Here is a 17,241-nt window from a genome sequence, read left to right on the forward strand (position 1 = left end):
TTGTGCTTGGGCTACCAGAGCAGATCATGTGGGCAAAGTGAAGAAATCAGGTAAAGATGGAAGATAACAACATCCCCTTGGGAATGATCTAACACTAGTGTTTAAATATGCTTTGTAAAGAGGACTCTTAGTCTTATTTGTTAGAAGATAAACTGAGTGGTTCCTTGCATCAGTGAGTGGGATAAGAGTAATGATTTTACTGTAAGGAATTGCACCAAGATTAGTGGTAATAGCAGAGATGCTAATGTCTTTGTTTAGGAGAAAGTATGAGAAAAGAAGTCAAAACGTTGCTATGCTGTGTCTCACCTTTCTTTTATAGAGGTGAGTACACAAGAGAGTATCACCAAAGTTAGTTCTTGAGCAGGTGCTGCACACCAGACACTCTCTGTATGGTTTAGCTGAAATTCCATTTTCCATGTGAACAGAGGTGCCCTCTCTGTGCTTGACTTCAGCCAGATATCTCTGGCCCATCGTGGACTGTTCTGTCTCAGTGATGGTGTGTTGGATCACGAGCCCCATGAGGCACTAAAGGCTGAGAGGTGTCCTTTGTCACCCCAGCCCCTCATCACTCCTGCTCCAAGTTAAGTACCTGCTGTGCTCCAGGGCTGAATCCATTCACCTGCACAGGGAAGGGCCTTTCCCTCCACAGGGACGCAACTGAAGCCAAGGATCTCTGCAGCTGCAGGGAAGCTTTTCTGTTTATTTAGTCCACGGAAGTTTGTGTGAAGGAATAAATGAGTTGGTCAGGAGAAGGGCAGGCGGTGCAGGGGTGAGGTGCCTTCCCCGACCTTTGTTCCCAGGTCGACCTTGGCCCTTGCCGCAGCTGGTATGGGTGAGAGGGGCAGAGGTCCCAGAGATCCCAGCAACTCACAGATTCATTGAGCTTGGAAGACCTCTAAAATCATTGAGTCCAACCTATGACCGAACACCACCCTGACAATTAGACCCTGGCACCAAGTGCCAACATCCAGCCTTCCTTTAAACACCTTCAGGGACCGTGACTCCACCACCTCCCTGGGCAGCCCCTTCTGATGTCTAATCACCCTTTCTGTGAAGAAATTCTTCCCGATGTCCAACCTCAACCTTGTGTGGCACAGCCTGAGACTGTGTCCTCTCGTCCTGTCGCTGGTTGCCTGGGACAAGAGACCGGCCCCCACCTGGCTACATCCTCCTGTCGGGGAGGTAGAGAGCGATAAAGTCACCCCTGAGGGGGATCAAACACCCCCAGCTCCCTCAGCCGCTCCCCATCGGACTTGTTCTCCAGCCCCTTCACCAGCTCCGCTGCCCTTCTCAGGACACGCAGCTGTGCCTCTGGACACAACCGCGGAGCCGCCCGATCCCGGTAAGCTCAGCCCGGCGGCTCCAGCACCGGCGTTTGAACCGGCCGAGGCTGCTGTTCCCGGAGGCTCCGGGGCCGCAGGGGGACCCTCGGGACTGCGCTGGCGGTCGGGGCCGTGCGGGGCAGGTCCGGCCGGGTCCCGGATCCCTCCAGGTCCCGCCGCCGTCGCTCGGCAACAGCCCCGCGGTGCCGGGCACGGCCGGAGCCGCCGCAACCCGGAAGCAGAGGGGCGGAGGGGGCGGGCGGGGGGCGGTGGCGGGGCGGGACAGGGCTGCCCGCCCGCTCCCTCCCTCCCTCCCTCCTTCCCGCCCCGCGGGCACACCGAGCCCCGCGCGGAGCTGTCGCACCAAGCACCCGCCGCGCTGTGTCCCCCCCTCCCCGCCACCACCGCCACAGCACCCCCTTTCTCCCCCCCCGTCCAAATCCTCCGGACCCGGCGCCGCCGCGCTCAGGCTCCTCCTGGCCGGTGCGGGAGGAGGAGGAGGCGGCGGCGGCTGCTGAGCGGCGTGTGCCGGAGCCAACGGGCGGCGGGGAGCGGGGCGGGCGCTGCGGGGGTGTCGGGGTAGAGCGAGGCGTGACCCGGCTGACGGGCACCGTGCGGCGGGCGCGGAGCCGGACCCGGCGGGAGCGGCGGCACCACCAGCGGCAGCAGCGGCGCGGGGCGTCGGTATCGCTCGGCTCTGGCTCTGGCGCGGCGTCTCCTCCACCCCCTCGTGAGCCTGGGGAACCTGCAGCTCAAAGCCGCCGCCAGCCACACCACCATGTACTCCGGCAACAAGCGGAAAAAGCTCTGGCGGGAGGAGAAAGGTATTATCTCCCTTCCCGGTGCCGGGCCCGTTTCTCCCGCCTTTAACCCCACGCTGAGGCGGGGAGGGAGGGGCGGTCCCGGCGCCCCCGGAGCCGCCGCCTCGCCGCGGGGTGTCCGGCAGCGCTTCCCGCGGCTGAGGGCATAGGGTAGGGAAGCTTGGGAGGTGGGGTGGGGAGATAGCGCTCTCTGCCCTTGTCCTGGGGTCTCTTGGCTGAAACACCCCAAAATTGCGCGCCCCGCCGGCCTCACGGCAGCCCAGGCGTGAGGGAATGGGGGGTGTCCGTCCCCCCCAGCTCGGTAGGACCCCTGAGGAGCGGAGCCCCGGAGCTGAGGGGAGCGAGGGCGGGCGGGCGGTAAACAAGCCCCTCTCCTCAGGGCTTCCCGCCCCCGAGTCACCTTGTGGGAGTGTTCCAGGCCGGAAAGTTGGGCACATGCCCTCAAAACGTGCCTTTCCCTCCTTTCAACGCGTTCGTCTTCCGAGGGAAGATGTGGTTTATTTGAATTGCTGGTGTACTGTGCTTCGGTTCAGCCTCTAGTGTCCCTCAGCCGGGGTGAAGTGTTCTAGGTATGAGGTGTCCTAGCTCCCCCCCCACTCCCGCCCAATACTTCTTTTATATTTTTAATTTTTTTTTTTTTTTTTTATATTCTCAGTTTAAAAAAACCCCAAAGTCAAACTGCAGAGCCTGAAAACTGTGGGCCAAGCATTTAATGCAGACCTCGCTGTTTATGGTACTTTATATCAATCCTGTGGAGAGCAATGTAGAAATTAAGGGAAAAAAAATCAGCCAGTGGAAGTGTGACATTTATATCTGCTAGGAGGAAAGCTTCTTGCCTCGTGTGTTTACAAGTAATGTAGTAATACACGAGGAGAGGATGAAAAAAATACCAGAGGTTCGTATTTTAGTTTCTTTTCTTCTGTCACCCCTGTGACTGTGTGTGTGTTTCAAGCCAAGAAGGCAGAAGACCAGTTCAATGGATAGGGTTCATCCTTCTTGTCTGTGGCAGAAATCGTGTGTACATTTGGAAGGAAAAGTTGTTAAAACGCAAATGAACTGATCTCTCTGCAGGTTAACTCTTTTCAAATGAAGTGACTTTTGTTCCATGCTTTTTTCTTTCAAAACTCTCTTGCAGTCCATGTTTTTGTAGAAAAAAGTAAGGCAACAAACTTCCACCAGACAAAAGTTTCAGTTTTCCACAGGGATACAGGTAGATCTTCTCAGGCGTTGTTTATGTGAGGTCAGCTATAACTGACTTTCCCTTAAAAACTTTCCCTTTTGTATGGTGTTACCTTCAAAAAACTCTGGTTTTGTGCTGGGGCACAGATGGGGAGAGGTTTCTGGTAGGTTCTGGTGAGTGTTCCCATTACTCCCACCTGTCTTTTCCAGCTCTGCTGCTGTCTGTGTGAGTTCATAGCCTGGCAGGTGCACTCAGGCCCTTGGTGAGGAGGGCCGAGTGGAGGGGCTGGAGGGTAAGCTGCAAAGTGGAGCTGCTGGCGCACCTTCCTTGTCTCAGTCAGCTGTGAGGATGGTGGTCTCCATCAGGTGATGTTCAGGGATGCAAACCAGAGCTCCCCACTGCTGGTGAGGTCTTTCCCTCCAGGACGCACATCTGAGTGCTGGCTGGCCAGAACTCACTGTTGCTTTGCCTGGTGTGAATGAATAGAGTTTGCCATTCTTCTGCTCCACTAATTGCTTTCCAGCACCGTGCTGATGGTGCTGGGCCTGGCTATTTGAGTGAGGAGGGCAGAAAAAACTTCACTGTTCACTGCTGGCGTCGCCCTTCAGCTTGTAGCCCTGTGGGACTTGCCAAGTACCTTCTTTACTACAGAGGAAAATTAGAGAAGCCCAACTTCCTTCCTTCCTACCCAGACTGTACTTTGGAAATCAAATCTTTGGTTAGGACTGCCTTCACCTTTCACAGGTGAACCCCTGCAAAGCTGTCTGTGCTCCCTGGCTCTTCTCTTCCCATGAAGCTCTGAGTGCAGTTGCTCTCAGCCTTTTATATTCTGAAGCACCTCTTGAAAAGAAAAAAAGCACCAATTGCTAAATATTGAGTTCAAACCCACTGACAATACACTTGCTTGTCTTAATTACTTTCTTGGTAATTAAGGGTTGGTCCACATCCTCCCAGGGGAGGACTTGCTTGAGGACAGCTGGAACGGAGCAGGACTGGAGTTGATTTCAGAGCCTTAGACACGGCACTGGACTGCCTGCAAACTTCCCAAGTTTCTGCTGCAGGCAGAAAACTGCACTTGCAGCGAAGGCTGTCGGGAGCATCTTCCGGGAGGTTTGTGTATAATTAAGTCTCAGTTTAAGTTCTCGCTGCTGACTCACGGTAGCAAAGTTTTACAGAACCTTTCTGTAGAGAGGAACTCGTGTTTTGAAGGCACAGGACTGGCTCTGTCACCCCTTCAGCAAGAGGCACCCAGAACTGCTCTGTTTGTCAGTCCCTCAGCCCTGACACCCACAGGCACACGCTCCCTCGGGTCTGCCTTCCTGTAGCACTTCTAATCTTTGCGTCAGATACTTGGAGTTTTTTATGCTTGGAACTCAGGTAATGGATTTAAGTGCACATCTCTTGTGCATAATAGTGACCCTGGTCACATCAGCTCTACTTTGGCAGATGTAAATATCCAATTAAGGCATACCCAGCCTGCATAACGGGAGAGAAATGTTTTTGTCAACTGAATAAATTGGTAGTGCTGTCAAAAATAGCAAAATGAACTTATTTCATTATGGGAGCCCATGCTCCAAAGCTGCCTTTGGTTATTAGACTGTGCTGATTGCAGCCTCCATAATTAGGGAACTTCATAAAAAAAAAAGAACCAAAAAACAAGCCACCAAACAACCCAAACCACAGTAAAAGTGACTTTCTTTCTTATTTTTTTACTGTTTCATGTGAGAAGCAGTTTCCGTGTCCAACTCTTTCGCCGCCTCTTCTACTTGAGAAGAAAGTATTCTTTTCACGTCCATCTCGTCCTTTATGGCAAAGGCAAACAACGTGGGTTTAGCCTTGCCTTGCACTCCTAAAAACTCCTGAATCTTCAAAGAGGATTTATTACTGATTAACGTGTCAAAAAAACTGTTAGTGTGGTTTTAGTAGTAACAGTGCCACTTATAAAAACAGATCAGAAGCTTCAGTAGCATATGGGTGTTATGATGCGCTCTACTGTTTTTTTTTTTTTCCCCTTTCCTTTTGGGAGAGGAAAAGCTCTGCATCTTGGGCTGAGCTAATACTGAGCATTGATGTGGGGAGGGAAAAAAGGATGTGGCTGCGAAAAATCAGCTGAAGTGCTGGGGTGTTTTTTTTTTTTCCTTACTGTACAACTTAGTCCATTTATAGAGAGGTCTGAAAAGAGCGAAGCTGGCAGTAGCCATCAAAGTTGTAAATTCTTTGAGGCTTTGCCTTTCATTAAATGTCTGAAAAAGAGAGAGAGTGACTTTCTCAGGAGGAAACAGAAACAACCATCCGTTGGTGTTTTAGTCTTGTGACAAGTGCGTCCTGTTAATGTTCAAATGCAAGTCTCTTCAGAGACTAAACATGCCTTTCTTACCACCTAGAAAGTAACAGAATGTTCGCTCCAGTGGCATTTCAGTGCACCAAGGGCACTGCCCTGGTCACTGCTTGGCTCCTGTGGAAGTTTGCACAACTTTTTTCATGTCTCTTTTCCCTCCCAAACAGAGCGTCTGCTGAAGATGACCTTGGAAGAAAGACGCAAGGAGTACCCGGGGGACTACGTTGCACTGAAAGCTATTCCAACGTGGATGGAAGACTTGAAAAGCAAGAGTGAAAGTGATGGTAAGTAAAGTGGGGGAGTCTCGAAATACAGACTGCTCTGTTTGCTCGGTCTGAAGTTACTCTTAGGAAGGCCAAGACTTAAAACCCGTGTTAGGAGCAGTGACAGCCTAAAATGGGGGCAGTGGCAAAGAAAAAAAACAACAAAATTTCTTAAAGGATCACTGGTGTCCCCTAACTGCAGGTATCCCCAGGTGGAGTCAATAACCCTTAAGTGTGTAAAACAGCTGGTCTCTGCAGGAATCTTACTTTTCAGATTCAGCAGTCAGCTGTGCCTAAGGAGCTTTGTCTTTGCAGCTTAGTGAGCACAGTGATCTGGGGAGTCTGGGCAAAAACAGTGTTGTGAGTGAGTGAAAAACAGAGGGGAAGTGTACAAGCGGTGGTGTTTTCTAAAAATCCAGAAATGGGAGGAGATTGGGTTTGAAGCCTGTTTTACTTTTGGTCCTGCCTGCTTTCTGAGGCTGAGGAACATCAGCCTGGCCTGGATTAACTCCCAGTCTGTTGGTGTGAGCAGCCTTATCGTGGTTGTGATCACCAGGAGAGTTGTCTAAATACTTGCAGTGAGGACTGACCAGAAGGGAGAATCCTACTCACTTAGAGAGTTCTGTCCTCTGTGAGTAATTCTGAAACAGTGCCTGGTTCTTTGTCTACTTCCCTTTCATCCACACAAGGGCGTGGAAGTTTAGGGATGACTTCTGAGCTGGTTTCCTCCTCGTCTTTTCTTTCTGTGCATTGTTATCCTATGTGGCTGAAGCCTGTGTTTTTGTGGAGGAGCATTTAACCAGGAGACCTGAAGTGTTTTGTACTTCTGCAGATATAGGGCTGTTTTTCTGACCCTTTTGTTATCATTTAGAGCAAAGACTGGCCTGTGAACAGGTGTATGGAGTTGTCTCGTGGCTGCAGGTGGACATGGTCTTTTATGGTAAATAATCCAGGTGAGATGAGGCCTGGAGCTCATCAGCTGCTTTTAATAAAATGGGAAGGCTGTAGCACTTATTTTAGCACAATCTGGAGGAGCTGACAGATCTGCAGATGTCCTTGTCATAAACAGCCTAAGCTCTTGTCTGCTCCTAAAAGCACCTGGAATGACTTTTGCAGTGAAAATATGTCAGAGGTTGCTGAGCTCTTCAGCGCTGCTGGGGAGCTGAGTTACATCAGTACTTACAGACCTCTTTTTCCCTTTTATATCTTACAGCATCAGAAAGCCTGTCCATCTAGAAATCAGAGGCTGCATAAAAATAAAATATATTACCTGACTTCCTCTGAGTTGATCTCAGAGGCCTGTGGTGTGTGGGAATATGCAGCACGTCAGGAGGTTTAACTGGGAGACTCTTTATCCCTTCTAGCCCAAGCTGTGTTTTCCTTGCAGCCACTCTCACATTCCCTCTGAAGTGCTGATATTCACAGGTCTGGTATTACTTGGGCTGCCGAAGGTGACAAGGTGTGGGTTTACGTTGTGATTGGTGTTACACTTCACAGAGGCGAAATGTCAGTGTCTAATCTGTGGGTATTGAATCGTGGCAGTGGTGAATTTATTTTCTTGTAGCCGTTCCTGCCTTCTCTCTGTTAGTGCCCAGTGCACTGCAAAAAAAAAAAAAAATGCTGGAAGGCAAGAGTTGTGCTTGAAACACTTCTCTGCTACTCGAAGCTTTTGTTATATTGTACATTCAGGAGGAAATATCTGTAGTCACTTGTTGTCTTTGATGTATTTGTTGTAAATAAGCCATGTGGAATAGTGAACTCGTGGAAGGCTGGGCTGCTGAAAGGCTTCCACCTTCCAAGTGATCAAGACAATTAGAAGAAATGTGTGTATTAATGGGACTCCAATTGCATGTGTTTCAAACTTCCCTTAAATGTTGACCCCACTTGAAGGCGTTGAGGGGTTTGCAAGAACTGTCTTTTTGAGGTGAAATACAGGAAAACTAGGATTTCAGTCTTGCTGATGGGGACTTCTGCTCTGTGTACTGGGACATGGAGAGCGCAACAGGTGCAGCCTGAGTGAGGCTGGGGAGGGAAGTGAGGCCCCAGGTGGGATGGAATTGGTGATGACTTGACAGTGCCATGCCCAGCTTCTCATATTTTCTTTTATTGACATGTGTCTGCTTGCACTGACAAACTGAAGAGGAGGAAAAGGATAAAATCCTCTGTATTACTTGTCAGGCCAAAACAGCAACTGATGGGGAATGTGGATAAAATTCTTTACCATTTACTTCCAAACAGTAAAAAAAAAATGACAGATTGATTAGTAAAGCATGGAGTGGCTGTTCAGGAAGAGTGATGAGGAGAAATCAAGAAAGCAACCAAGAACAAATCAAGTGAAGCAGGAGCAATCAATCAGCTGCTGGAGTAAGAAGCTGCAGGAGAAAGGCAGAGCATCTGGGCTGGCAGTAGTCCCTGTAGATACTCAGTACTCAACTGGAGATTAAGACTGCTCAGTAGTGCGCAGATTTGTGTGCTGGCCGTTAGGGAAAATATGCTGTTAGGAACAGCACAAAACCTTCATGTAAATGTGAGTGACTTGCTGGGGGGTGTTGGGAGCTTGCAGGTTGGCACACGTCCTTGTCACGTGGAAGTTGAACAGAAGATGACTGTAAGGTCTGTGCGTGGAACTGCTCAAAGTGGAATGACTTTAAAGGGTCGTGTTGGGAAGGAACCAACCTCACTGCTCTTCACTGACAGGTTTGGAGAACACCCTGTAGTTTGTGGAAGAAGGGTTTTTCCTCACCCCTCCTCCTTCACCCCTTGATAGGAAGTTGTGTTCAGAACTGAATTCTGAAGAGAATTGGTAAAACTTGGAGTAAGTTCGTGTTTTGGCAAGGCTGGTGGTCTTTGAGTAAGGGAGGGATGTGTAACTATGTAAAGCTTCCTGAGCAGCAGAGTTAGGGCGTTCTGAATGGCAGCTGACAAAGGCTTTGTCTCTTTTAGAACAGCAAAGGTGTTTGAAAGCATTTGGGAGTCGAAAGCAGCAGTGTCTGTGTTAAAATGCTCTTCTGTGGGTAAAACTAAAACAAACCCCCACACTGTTCTGCAGGTCTCCTCATACGGACAGAAGTAGCTGTAAAGAATTAAGTCGGTGTGTGTTTTGGCCTGGAATTCGGTCCATGTTTGTGTTCATTCTTCATTTTGGGAGGAGACTGGTGCAACGTGGAATGCAGAGACTAAGGCTGGTGCCCTCTTCTCTGGGCTGAGGGAAGGGGGTGTGACTGTGCTGTCAGGATCCCTGGATTTTGGGTGTGCCAGGAGACACAAGTGCGTCTCAGAGATCAGCTGTTGTAACACAGCAGTGGAAGGAAAAGGGACACTTAGTGAAAAGTGGCCCTCTTCAGTGTCATAGGGGATGGTAGAAAGGCAGCATTTTTGTTCTTTGTGTAGTTCTGTAAACATAAGCTTTCTTTGTTTTAACTGCATTTATTAAAGAAATGAGCAGTTGCCCACTTTGGAAACAAAGAACGAGCTTGTAGAGGGCTGGATGCTGTGAATACACTGAAATCCATCATTCTTCCCACTTCTTATCCTTCAGATACACCAAATGCAGGCACCTCATCTGTTTCCTTACGTACTTGGAAGCAGAGTCCCTTCCTGACAACATGTGAATAATGGACTTGTTTTCTGAAGCTTTGGGATTTATATCCCTTTGTTTCAATGATATTTATTACCCACCCCTCTATGCTGGGCACTCACCTTGTACAGCAACAGGAGCTAATGTTGCTCAGTGAATAAAACACCACCACACAGACTCACAGCTGGAGCGGGTTTTGAAGTTAAATACATGTATTAGCTTTTTGTTGGGTACACAGCAATTGCCAAAGGTTCTCTGCAGAGATGACTTCAGAAAACTTTGTCTTGAAAGCTTCTTGAGAAAAATCAGGGCCTTGGGAATTTCGTTGTCGCCGAGTTTTGTGTGCCACTGGTAGAAAAAAACCATTTTGCTGCATTAATTGGGCAATTCAGAAAATGGAATGAATTTTATCTAGCTGAACTCCAGGCAGCTGAGAGCCCTGATGACTCTCACAGCCTCTGGAATTGGTTGGTATGGCAGTGCTGCCAAGAAAACAGCAAGTTCAGGTGCTGGTTTAAAGATCTTTGCTGATGATAAGACCTGATTTTGATTGGATGGAGTTAAAAGGGAAGGGCACAGTAACTATGTTTTTAATTTTTGTTTAAGATGTAATGACATAAAAGGTCTGCAGTCCCCATTTTTTAAGCAAGTCTCGGAATATGTTTAGATGTTTTGGCAGCTTCTGTGTCTTTTTAATCTGCTATTTTTTTAAAGACAATGATATGGTTCAAAGTGTATTCAAATTAATCTACTTTAACACTGAGGGGTTTATGTATAATAATTAGGTCTGGATTTAATAAAAGCATCTTTGCACTGTGAATTTGTAGCTTTCTAAATATTCCCGGTGGGTTGACACAAGATTACAGAGACAAAGCATCAGGGTGAGCCACTCAAAATGCTTCATGGTGGAAGGAAAATGTGTGGTCATACTGGGCTGTGACCAGCAGTTCTTGAGATGGGTAACTAAGCATAGGTAATATAATATAATGTTTAGTGTGGGTATCTGTCCTGCAGGAAATGGGAATCCAGGTGAATATTATCAAACTGACCTTGGACAGTGACACCGCTGCTGAGGTGCAGTGCAATCCAGCCAGATGTCTGCAAGTGAGAAATAACATCTCTCTAAACCACTCATGATTTTCAGTGACTTACCCAGAAAAAGAAATTGTGCTCAACTAGAACATAAAGATTGATTGTCGGGCAAGTTACGACAATGAGTTTTCTGTAATAGCTGTGTGAAACCAGAGTGCTTCAAGACCATCCCCCCACCAAGAACCCGAGTCCATCAGCTTGCATTGTGGGTTTTTGGTCTTTTTTTTCTTCCAATGACTTTAACAACTGTCTTTATAACACATTTTTAGCTGAGTGACAAGGAGGAAAGTAAATGGAGATATCTTAGCTCGGCGTGGTGCCTTTTGTCTGTCAAAGGAAATGGTGCTTTTGCTACTGGAGCTCCTGGTTTGGTGAGGTTCACAGTGCAGCAGTTCTGTCAGAAAACAGAAAACAGCAGTAACTTGTGTGGCACCGTTCAGGATCTCTGCTGGTACCTGAGGCCTTGGATGTGAATTCCAGCTTTGCCTCAACTCCTGCTGTGTTTGGTTTTGCCCTCACTCTTCATGTGCTGTCATACCACTGTTACTCCCACTAAATGTCTCATCATGAGATCTCTCCAGGACTGGTGTGTTAAAGGTTAGAAAGCTGCCTCACCGAGATGCTTGTGGAGATCTCTGCTTATTAATTGCTGTGTGTAATAGCTGGAGGAGCACCACCCAAGGACCAGCAGCTGTGCTTTATGTGATTTGTGTGAAGATCATGGCTGTGAAGTATGTGGAATTCTTGGGAAACGAGGTGCTTTCCGTGGAAGTGCCTGTAAATCTGTCGGCTGGTTTCTGCTCTCTGTCCATGTATGTTAAGGAAGGAGCAAAGGAATCGGAGGGGTAACAACAGCAAACCGTTGTTGGCAGCTTCTCAGTGTGTCCTGGAGGTGTCCAGGAGTCTGTGTGCATGATATGGGGTGACTTTAAGGCTGAGGTGGTTTTTGTTTGGCTGCAACAGATACCAAAGGGAGTAACCAGAGTCCTGTGTGTGCTCGGCTTCAGCCAGGCTCTTGGCTGCCCTTTGGGGACGTGTCCTGAACAGATGCAGAGCTGCAGAGTGGTTCAAATCTGACCATGTGATCTGCTGACCGACCCCACACACCTTTCTGTCTTCTTCAGAGCCAAGTTTACTTATTGCTTGAGAGCAGTAGTGTCTGTGTGTGTGTTGGTTTGGTTTTAGAGGCAAATATTCCTCCCTAATTAGTGATAACCTGGATTTACATGGATAAATGAGTGTGTTCAGTACAGGGGGTAAAAAGAAGGAGTGAATATATAATCATCTGACTTTGTAATACCCTGGTGAGCTGAAAGCACATAACCTTTACAGGATGGATTAGCTGTCAAAGAGGTGATGCTTGTGCTACAGTTTTCTTTAAAGTGTTTTGGGGAAGAAATAAAAAAACACTTGCTTTCAGCAAATGTGAGATGATGATTAAAAAGTAAAAGTTCAGATCTGTTTACATAGATTAAAAACACAAAATCAAGTGTGGCTAATCCTCTTTCTAAGAAAGTAATAGCATTTGTCTTTGTAATTAAGGCAATGATTTCTCTTTAAGCTGATGCTTGGTGACTTTTTTTTTTTTAACAAGTTGAATTCCAGAGAGCAGTAAGCTTATACAGGTCCTGGACAGAGTTATCATTTTGTGGCCCTTCTGAAGGCAGCTGAGAAAACCCTCTTATCTGCAGTGGCAGACAGCTCCTTGAGGGGCAAGAGTTAACTGGAGGAAAGGATGCTGCTCTCAGCAATAAATTGGTGTCCTTACTGAGGCTCTGCAAGCTCTAGGTGGCTCTCAGAGAGCAACAGTAGGCGGAAGTGCAAGGGGAAGTCAGGCTTGCCTTTGCCAGAAAGAATATTTCTGAAGTTTAATTACTGGTGATACGAGTCTTGACCAGATTAATAATTTCCAAACTTCCGTCTCGTGCAAGATGAGACACAATCCTTTTTTTTTTTTTTTTTCCTGTAGCTGCTGAGCATCACTGTGCACTGAAGTTTTGTGCAGAGGTCCCTGAGGAAGTGCTGAGCAGAGTTAGAAAGTGGAGCTATGCAGGGTGCTGGGAGCTGGCAGGCTCTGCTCTGCTGGCTCAGGCTGTGAGGGAGGGTGGCTTTAGCAGCACTGATGCTGCAAGTCGGGATGTGCTGTTCCTCAGGACTGGCTGAGAAAAACTGTAGGTTCCAGCCTGGAATATTTTGGTGGCTGACTCTTCTCATGTTCAAGACTACTAAGATGAAGCAGAATAATAGTAACTTCTTGAGTGAGATAGTGCAATATGTGCAGGGGAAAAGTAACAGGTTATGGACTTTGGCTCATGTCTTCTCTTTGATTATCGTTTTTTCCTCTCCCCTTTTTATGTATAAAGGATGAGCTTCTTCAGAGCGTGGGGGATTGCAAGATCAAACCCCCAAAGTAATGCTCTGCAGAGACAGTTTCAGTGAGGCATCCAGCTTTGCTCAGTGTGGTGGCTTGGCTAATGCCCCATCTATAATTTATGATGGATTGTGACATATGTCCTCACAGTCGTGTGCAGACAGATGTGGGCCAGCGTGCCAGCCTGCTTTGAAGCCGTGTGCCTGTGATTAGGTTGAGTCCAAAATCAAGCTGTTGAACTGTACCCTTGTCATGGCTTACTAAGTAGACCTGTTGCCTTGGTTATGAGACTTATAGATATTTTTAAGTGTAGGTGAAGAAAGCTGCTGTCCTCCTGCAGGAGATGGGAGCCTCTTTTGATGAGACAGCAAGAGACTGGCAGGGCTTGGGTGAATTTGCTGTAGCTTAGATGTGACAGACATTTATGAAGGTGCTGAGCTACTGCCTCAACTAGGATTTGCTGCCTGGAACTAATGATAATTAGTGATCACACAGGGTGGGTTGCTCAGCTGCTGCTCTCTGGGTGTGGGAGTCTTGCATCGAGTTTGAAAACAAACCTCACTCTCAGACTCGAGAAGGATTCTGCTTTAACTCCCTCGCTGAGGTTGGGGGATCAGGGATGCAGTTTGAGCTCGCTGAGCTCTGTTTGGATCACATTAACCAACTTTCATGGGCAGTTGCCTTTGCTTCACGCACAGTTAAACACTTGATTGCACGTGTTAAAAACCCAATCACTGAAAACCAGATAAGCCTGGTCTTCCTTTCTCAATTCATTAGAGCTGAACTGCTCAGCTCGTAGAAATGTCTCTAACAAAGCAACTGATGTCTGAGTAGGTTGTGGGGAAAGATCACAGAATCATTAAGGTTGCAAAAGACCTTTGAGGTCATTGAGTCCAACCATTAAATGGTAGTGCTTACTCTGTGAAGTGATATGTGGCTTTCTCCGTGTGAGGGCATTGAGCTGATGTGCTTTTGGAAAACCCAGTTGGGACAGAATTCCCCAGCCCTGCAAGGAGCGCTGTGTGCAGATGCATTTGTTATGATGCCCAGAAAATGCTGTTCTGTGCTGTACAGAAGGCTTAACAATCCAGTTGAAAGGTGAACTTGGATTTTGCACTTGGATTTTTGAGCCTGAAAACTCATTAAAATGATTCTTTTTTGTGTGGCTCTGTTTCACTAAGAATTATTTCCCATGTCAGTGTGGGATGTGAAAGGGCAACATAATGTTTGTGCACAGAAAACACTCTGAGACTTGCAGCTGTTGCATGTTGACTTGGCATGTCTGCAGAACTATGTCTCAAGGGTCTTTAGCAAAGCTTCCAGTCATTTTTTTTTGGGAATGGGATGCTACAGAATGCACATCTTGCAAAATGAAGCCACTCGGCCTTGTGCTGATGTAGGCAGTAGATTTATTTCTGAGAGTGGCTCTCTGCAAGCACCTTTGCCCTGAGAGCATCTCTGGAGTTGGTGGTCAAGCACTGTTAGAAAAGGTTGTCCTAGAGTTTACCAAGAACCTCCTGTCCAAAGAACTTGGTCCATCTCTAATGCAGGTGCTAAAAAAGGGTAGCACTGATTGCACCTCTGTCTTGCTTTGGAACATCTCTCTGCGTTATCCTGCCCTCTGCTTTTCCAGAGGCTCATTTATGCAAAGGCCTTTTTGATGGTCTCTTTGGTATGGATAATTAGGCTGTAAAGGTGTTCTGAGTTCTATGTTTTCCATTTGCTGCACAGCTGTGACTTATCGTTGAAGTTCATCCTGCACTGGGTTTATTCCCATGTGCTCAATGTAACCTTTTCTGTGTGAACAAGGTCCTCTGCTGCTCACCTACTGATGTATTGTGTACTATGTAGACATGCAGAAGAAAGAGCTAAATCTTTCCACTAACTCTAGTAAGTTTGTAACTGCTTGTCAATTTGTGTTAATTTCCATTTTTCAAGTCCTTAAATTAAGCAAGTATGACTCGCAGCACTAGTGATAATAATGGTAGAGTTCTCTTCAAATATTGCAAATATCCTCTGTCCCTTGCTGTTTAAATTGAAGCCCAAGTGTTCCTTAAGGTAGCAAATTACAGGTGGTATCTGAGGGAGCAGGGAAAGGGAAATGCTGCAAGGCAGGAGTTACCACCAAGCTTAATGTCTTCCTGTAGAAAACATCATCTTTTGCACTTGAAAAACTTACCTACCTGCCTCTGGTGCTGAAGTTCCCACTCCCACCTGGTAAACAGTTGTCACTGTATCTCACGCAGAGAGGCTCACGAGCGACAGTGCCATGAAATGTTTGCTGATGGTTTTGCGGGAGTTTTGCATAGTTTTCTGGTAGTAACATTTCATTTCCGAGCTCCACTGCAAGTACTACAAAAGCTTGGAGTGCTCAGCTAGAGAAGTAAGTTGTTGCTTAGCAATGGTGTAGGGAATTAAAAAAGGCAGAAAATGTAGAATATAAATTGTCTGACTGCTTAGTGAGCTAATGAATGAAAGCTAATGAGTTTGTGGTTTCCCACTATAAACTTATTTTAATCCTGCTTGATGCTGTGTGTGCTCGCCCGTTAAAAGTGGGTTTTCGTGGTTTGGTAAATGAAATGGGTGCTGCCGAAGACCAAACACCTGGTTGTTCAGGAAAAGTCCTTTTTTTCCCAGTTTCTACAGCTGCACTGCTGGTAGTGTGTTCTGGATGGAGGCTCACAGTTATCCCAAGAGGTGGTGGGTGGAGAACATTCCAGGAATAGTGGTAGGAATGCTGTGATATTGCCAAGGCGCAGCTCTTGCAGTGAAGGTGATCTGACATCACCTGTAGTCTTCCAGCTTTATGGACTAGTAGCAATGTACTCATGGAGCAATGAACAGGGGTCTACAGCAATATAATAGGTTTGTCTCTCCATTTTTGGACTTGCACTGCTAATCACAAACTCCCTGTAGTAGAAGGGGGTTGTAAAGTAGGAATTGAGTCTCGGACAATGCAGTTCTTGCCTCCACGTGACCTTGGCTGGCCATGTACTGTGTAACTCTGGCTGCTGTTTGGGAAGAAGCATCTGCATATTGAAATTCTTGGTAACACTGGGAGCAAGGCACTGATAATCAGGCTTGGCCAAGAGCTTAGCAAATGCAGCATCCAACAGCATTTCTATCCCAGTGTATCCTTACAAAGCCTGGAAGTCCTCTGAAGGTTCATGTAAAGAACCAACCAAACAAGGCAGTGATTGAATGAGTGTTGTCATGTACACAAAGCACAGCTCCTTCTGGGTCACAGCTAAACCAGCAGCCAATCCTATGGACCCTAAATCATGAAATCCCAGGCAGGCAGAAGCAACCACAGCAGCTGGATGCTGACTCTCCAAGTAAACACACAAACACCCAAGGGCTTCAGCCTACTTGTGTCATGCCTCTGCTGTCACTGTGCGTGCTGCTGAAGTGAGAAGACTTTGATTTACGAGTTGACAATTGCATGTCCCTGCAGACCAGGTTGCATCACAAATTAGAACTGAGAATGTGTTCCTGTTCTTGTTCTCCTCGTTTGTTGTTACTTCTTTCTCAGGCTTGGGTTTCTGGTACTTTTGCAGTCCATACCAAGTCTTCCCTTGGTTAACAAAAAACTTTAGAAAAAAGGCAAACTCCTCCTTTCTTTCTACTTCCTCTTCTCCCAGACTAAAAGGGTTTTCTTGCCTCTTAGCTCTGTGTTTTGGGGACATAAGAGAGCTGTGTGGGATAGATGAGGGAGAGGTTGGAACATAATGCCGTAAGGACTAGGCAGGACCTTGGTAACACCAGCAAAGTGCATTTTGCATGAGCAGTGTGTGGGTTGTTCAGACTGACTGGCTGCTTTGATCAATTCTCATGGTACCCCTCTCTTTCTCTCTGTAAAGTGCAAATGTCTTCAGTGGCTCCTGTGCAAACGTGGGGCTAAAAAGTCACTGCTCATTCTTGCAGCCCTGTTTGAGGGCTGCTGGTGACAACATCACTGCAGTGAACTTGGCCCAAGTGAGCGAGTTCTGGGCTTTTTGCAGGGGCTGTAGGAGGGATGTGTTGTAGCCTCTTGTTCCTCAGATGGGGGGTATTTTGTACTTCCCGAAAAACCTTGAATGGGAGACTCGGTTACCTCCTGACCTGGAAGATGGTCAGATTTAGCCTGAGGAAAAGTCATCCCAGGTGGGATCTGGTGAGTTTATAAACACAGAGTGGAGGGTGTAAGGGAGATGGCTCCAGACTCTTCTTAGTGCTGCACGGGGACAGGGCAGGAGGCACAAGTTGGAAGAGGAAATTCTCTCTGAGCATTAGAAACA

At 47.2% G+C, this 17,241-nt stretch overlaps 1 protein-coding gene across 1 annotated transcript in view; it reads left to right on the plus strand.

Moving 5' to 3' along the window:
* Positions 1–1,921: 1,921 nt before the first annotated feature.
* Positions 1,922–17,241, plus strand: part of MACROD2 (mono-ADP ribosylhydrolase 2) — a gene marked incomplete at its 3' end in the record, with an annotated part of 239,041 nt that continues 223,721 nt past the window's right edge. Inside the window, exons 1-2 of the mRNA XM_027894485.1 lie at positions 1,922–2,146; positions 5,829–5,945. Coding sequence (XP_027750286.1) covers positions 2,101–2,146; positions 5,829–5,945 — 163 coding nt within the window. The remainder of the gene's footprint in view (positions 2,147–5,828; positions 5,946–17,241) is intronic.

This window comes from Empidonax traillii, unplaced genomic scaffold (assembly GCF_003031625.1).
Source record: "Empidonax traillii isolate 1590-97213 ecotype Southwest subspecies unplaced genomic scaffold, ASM303162v1 scaffold429:size503459, whole genome shotgun sequence".
In the NCBI taxonomy this organism is placed as follows: domain Eukaryota; kingdom Metazoa; phylum Chordata; class Aves; order Passeriformes; family Tyrannidae; genus Empidonax; species Empidonax traillii.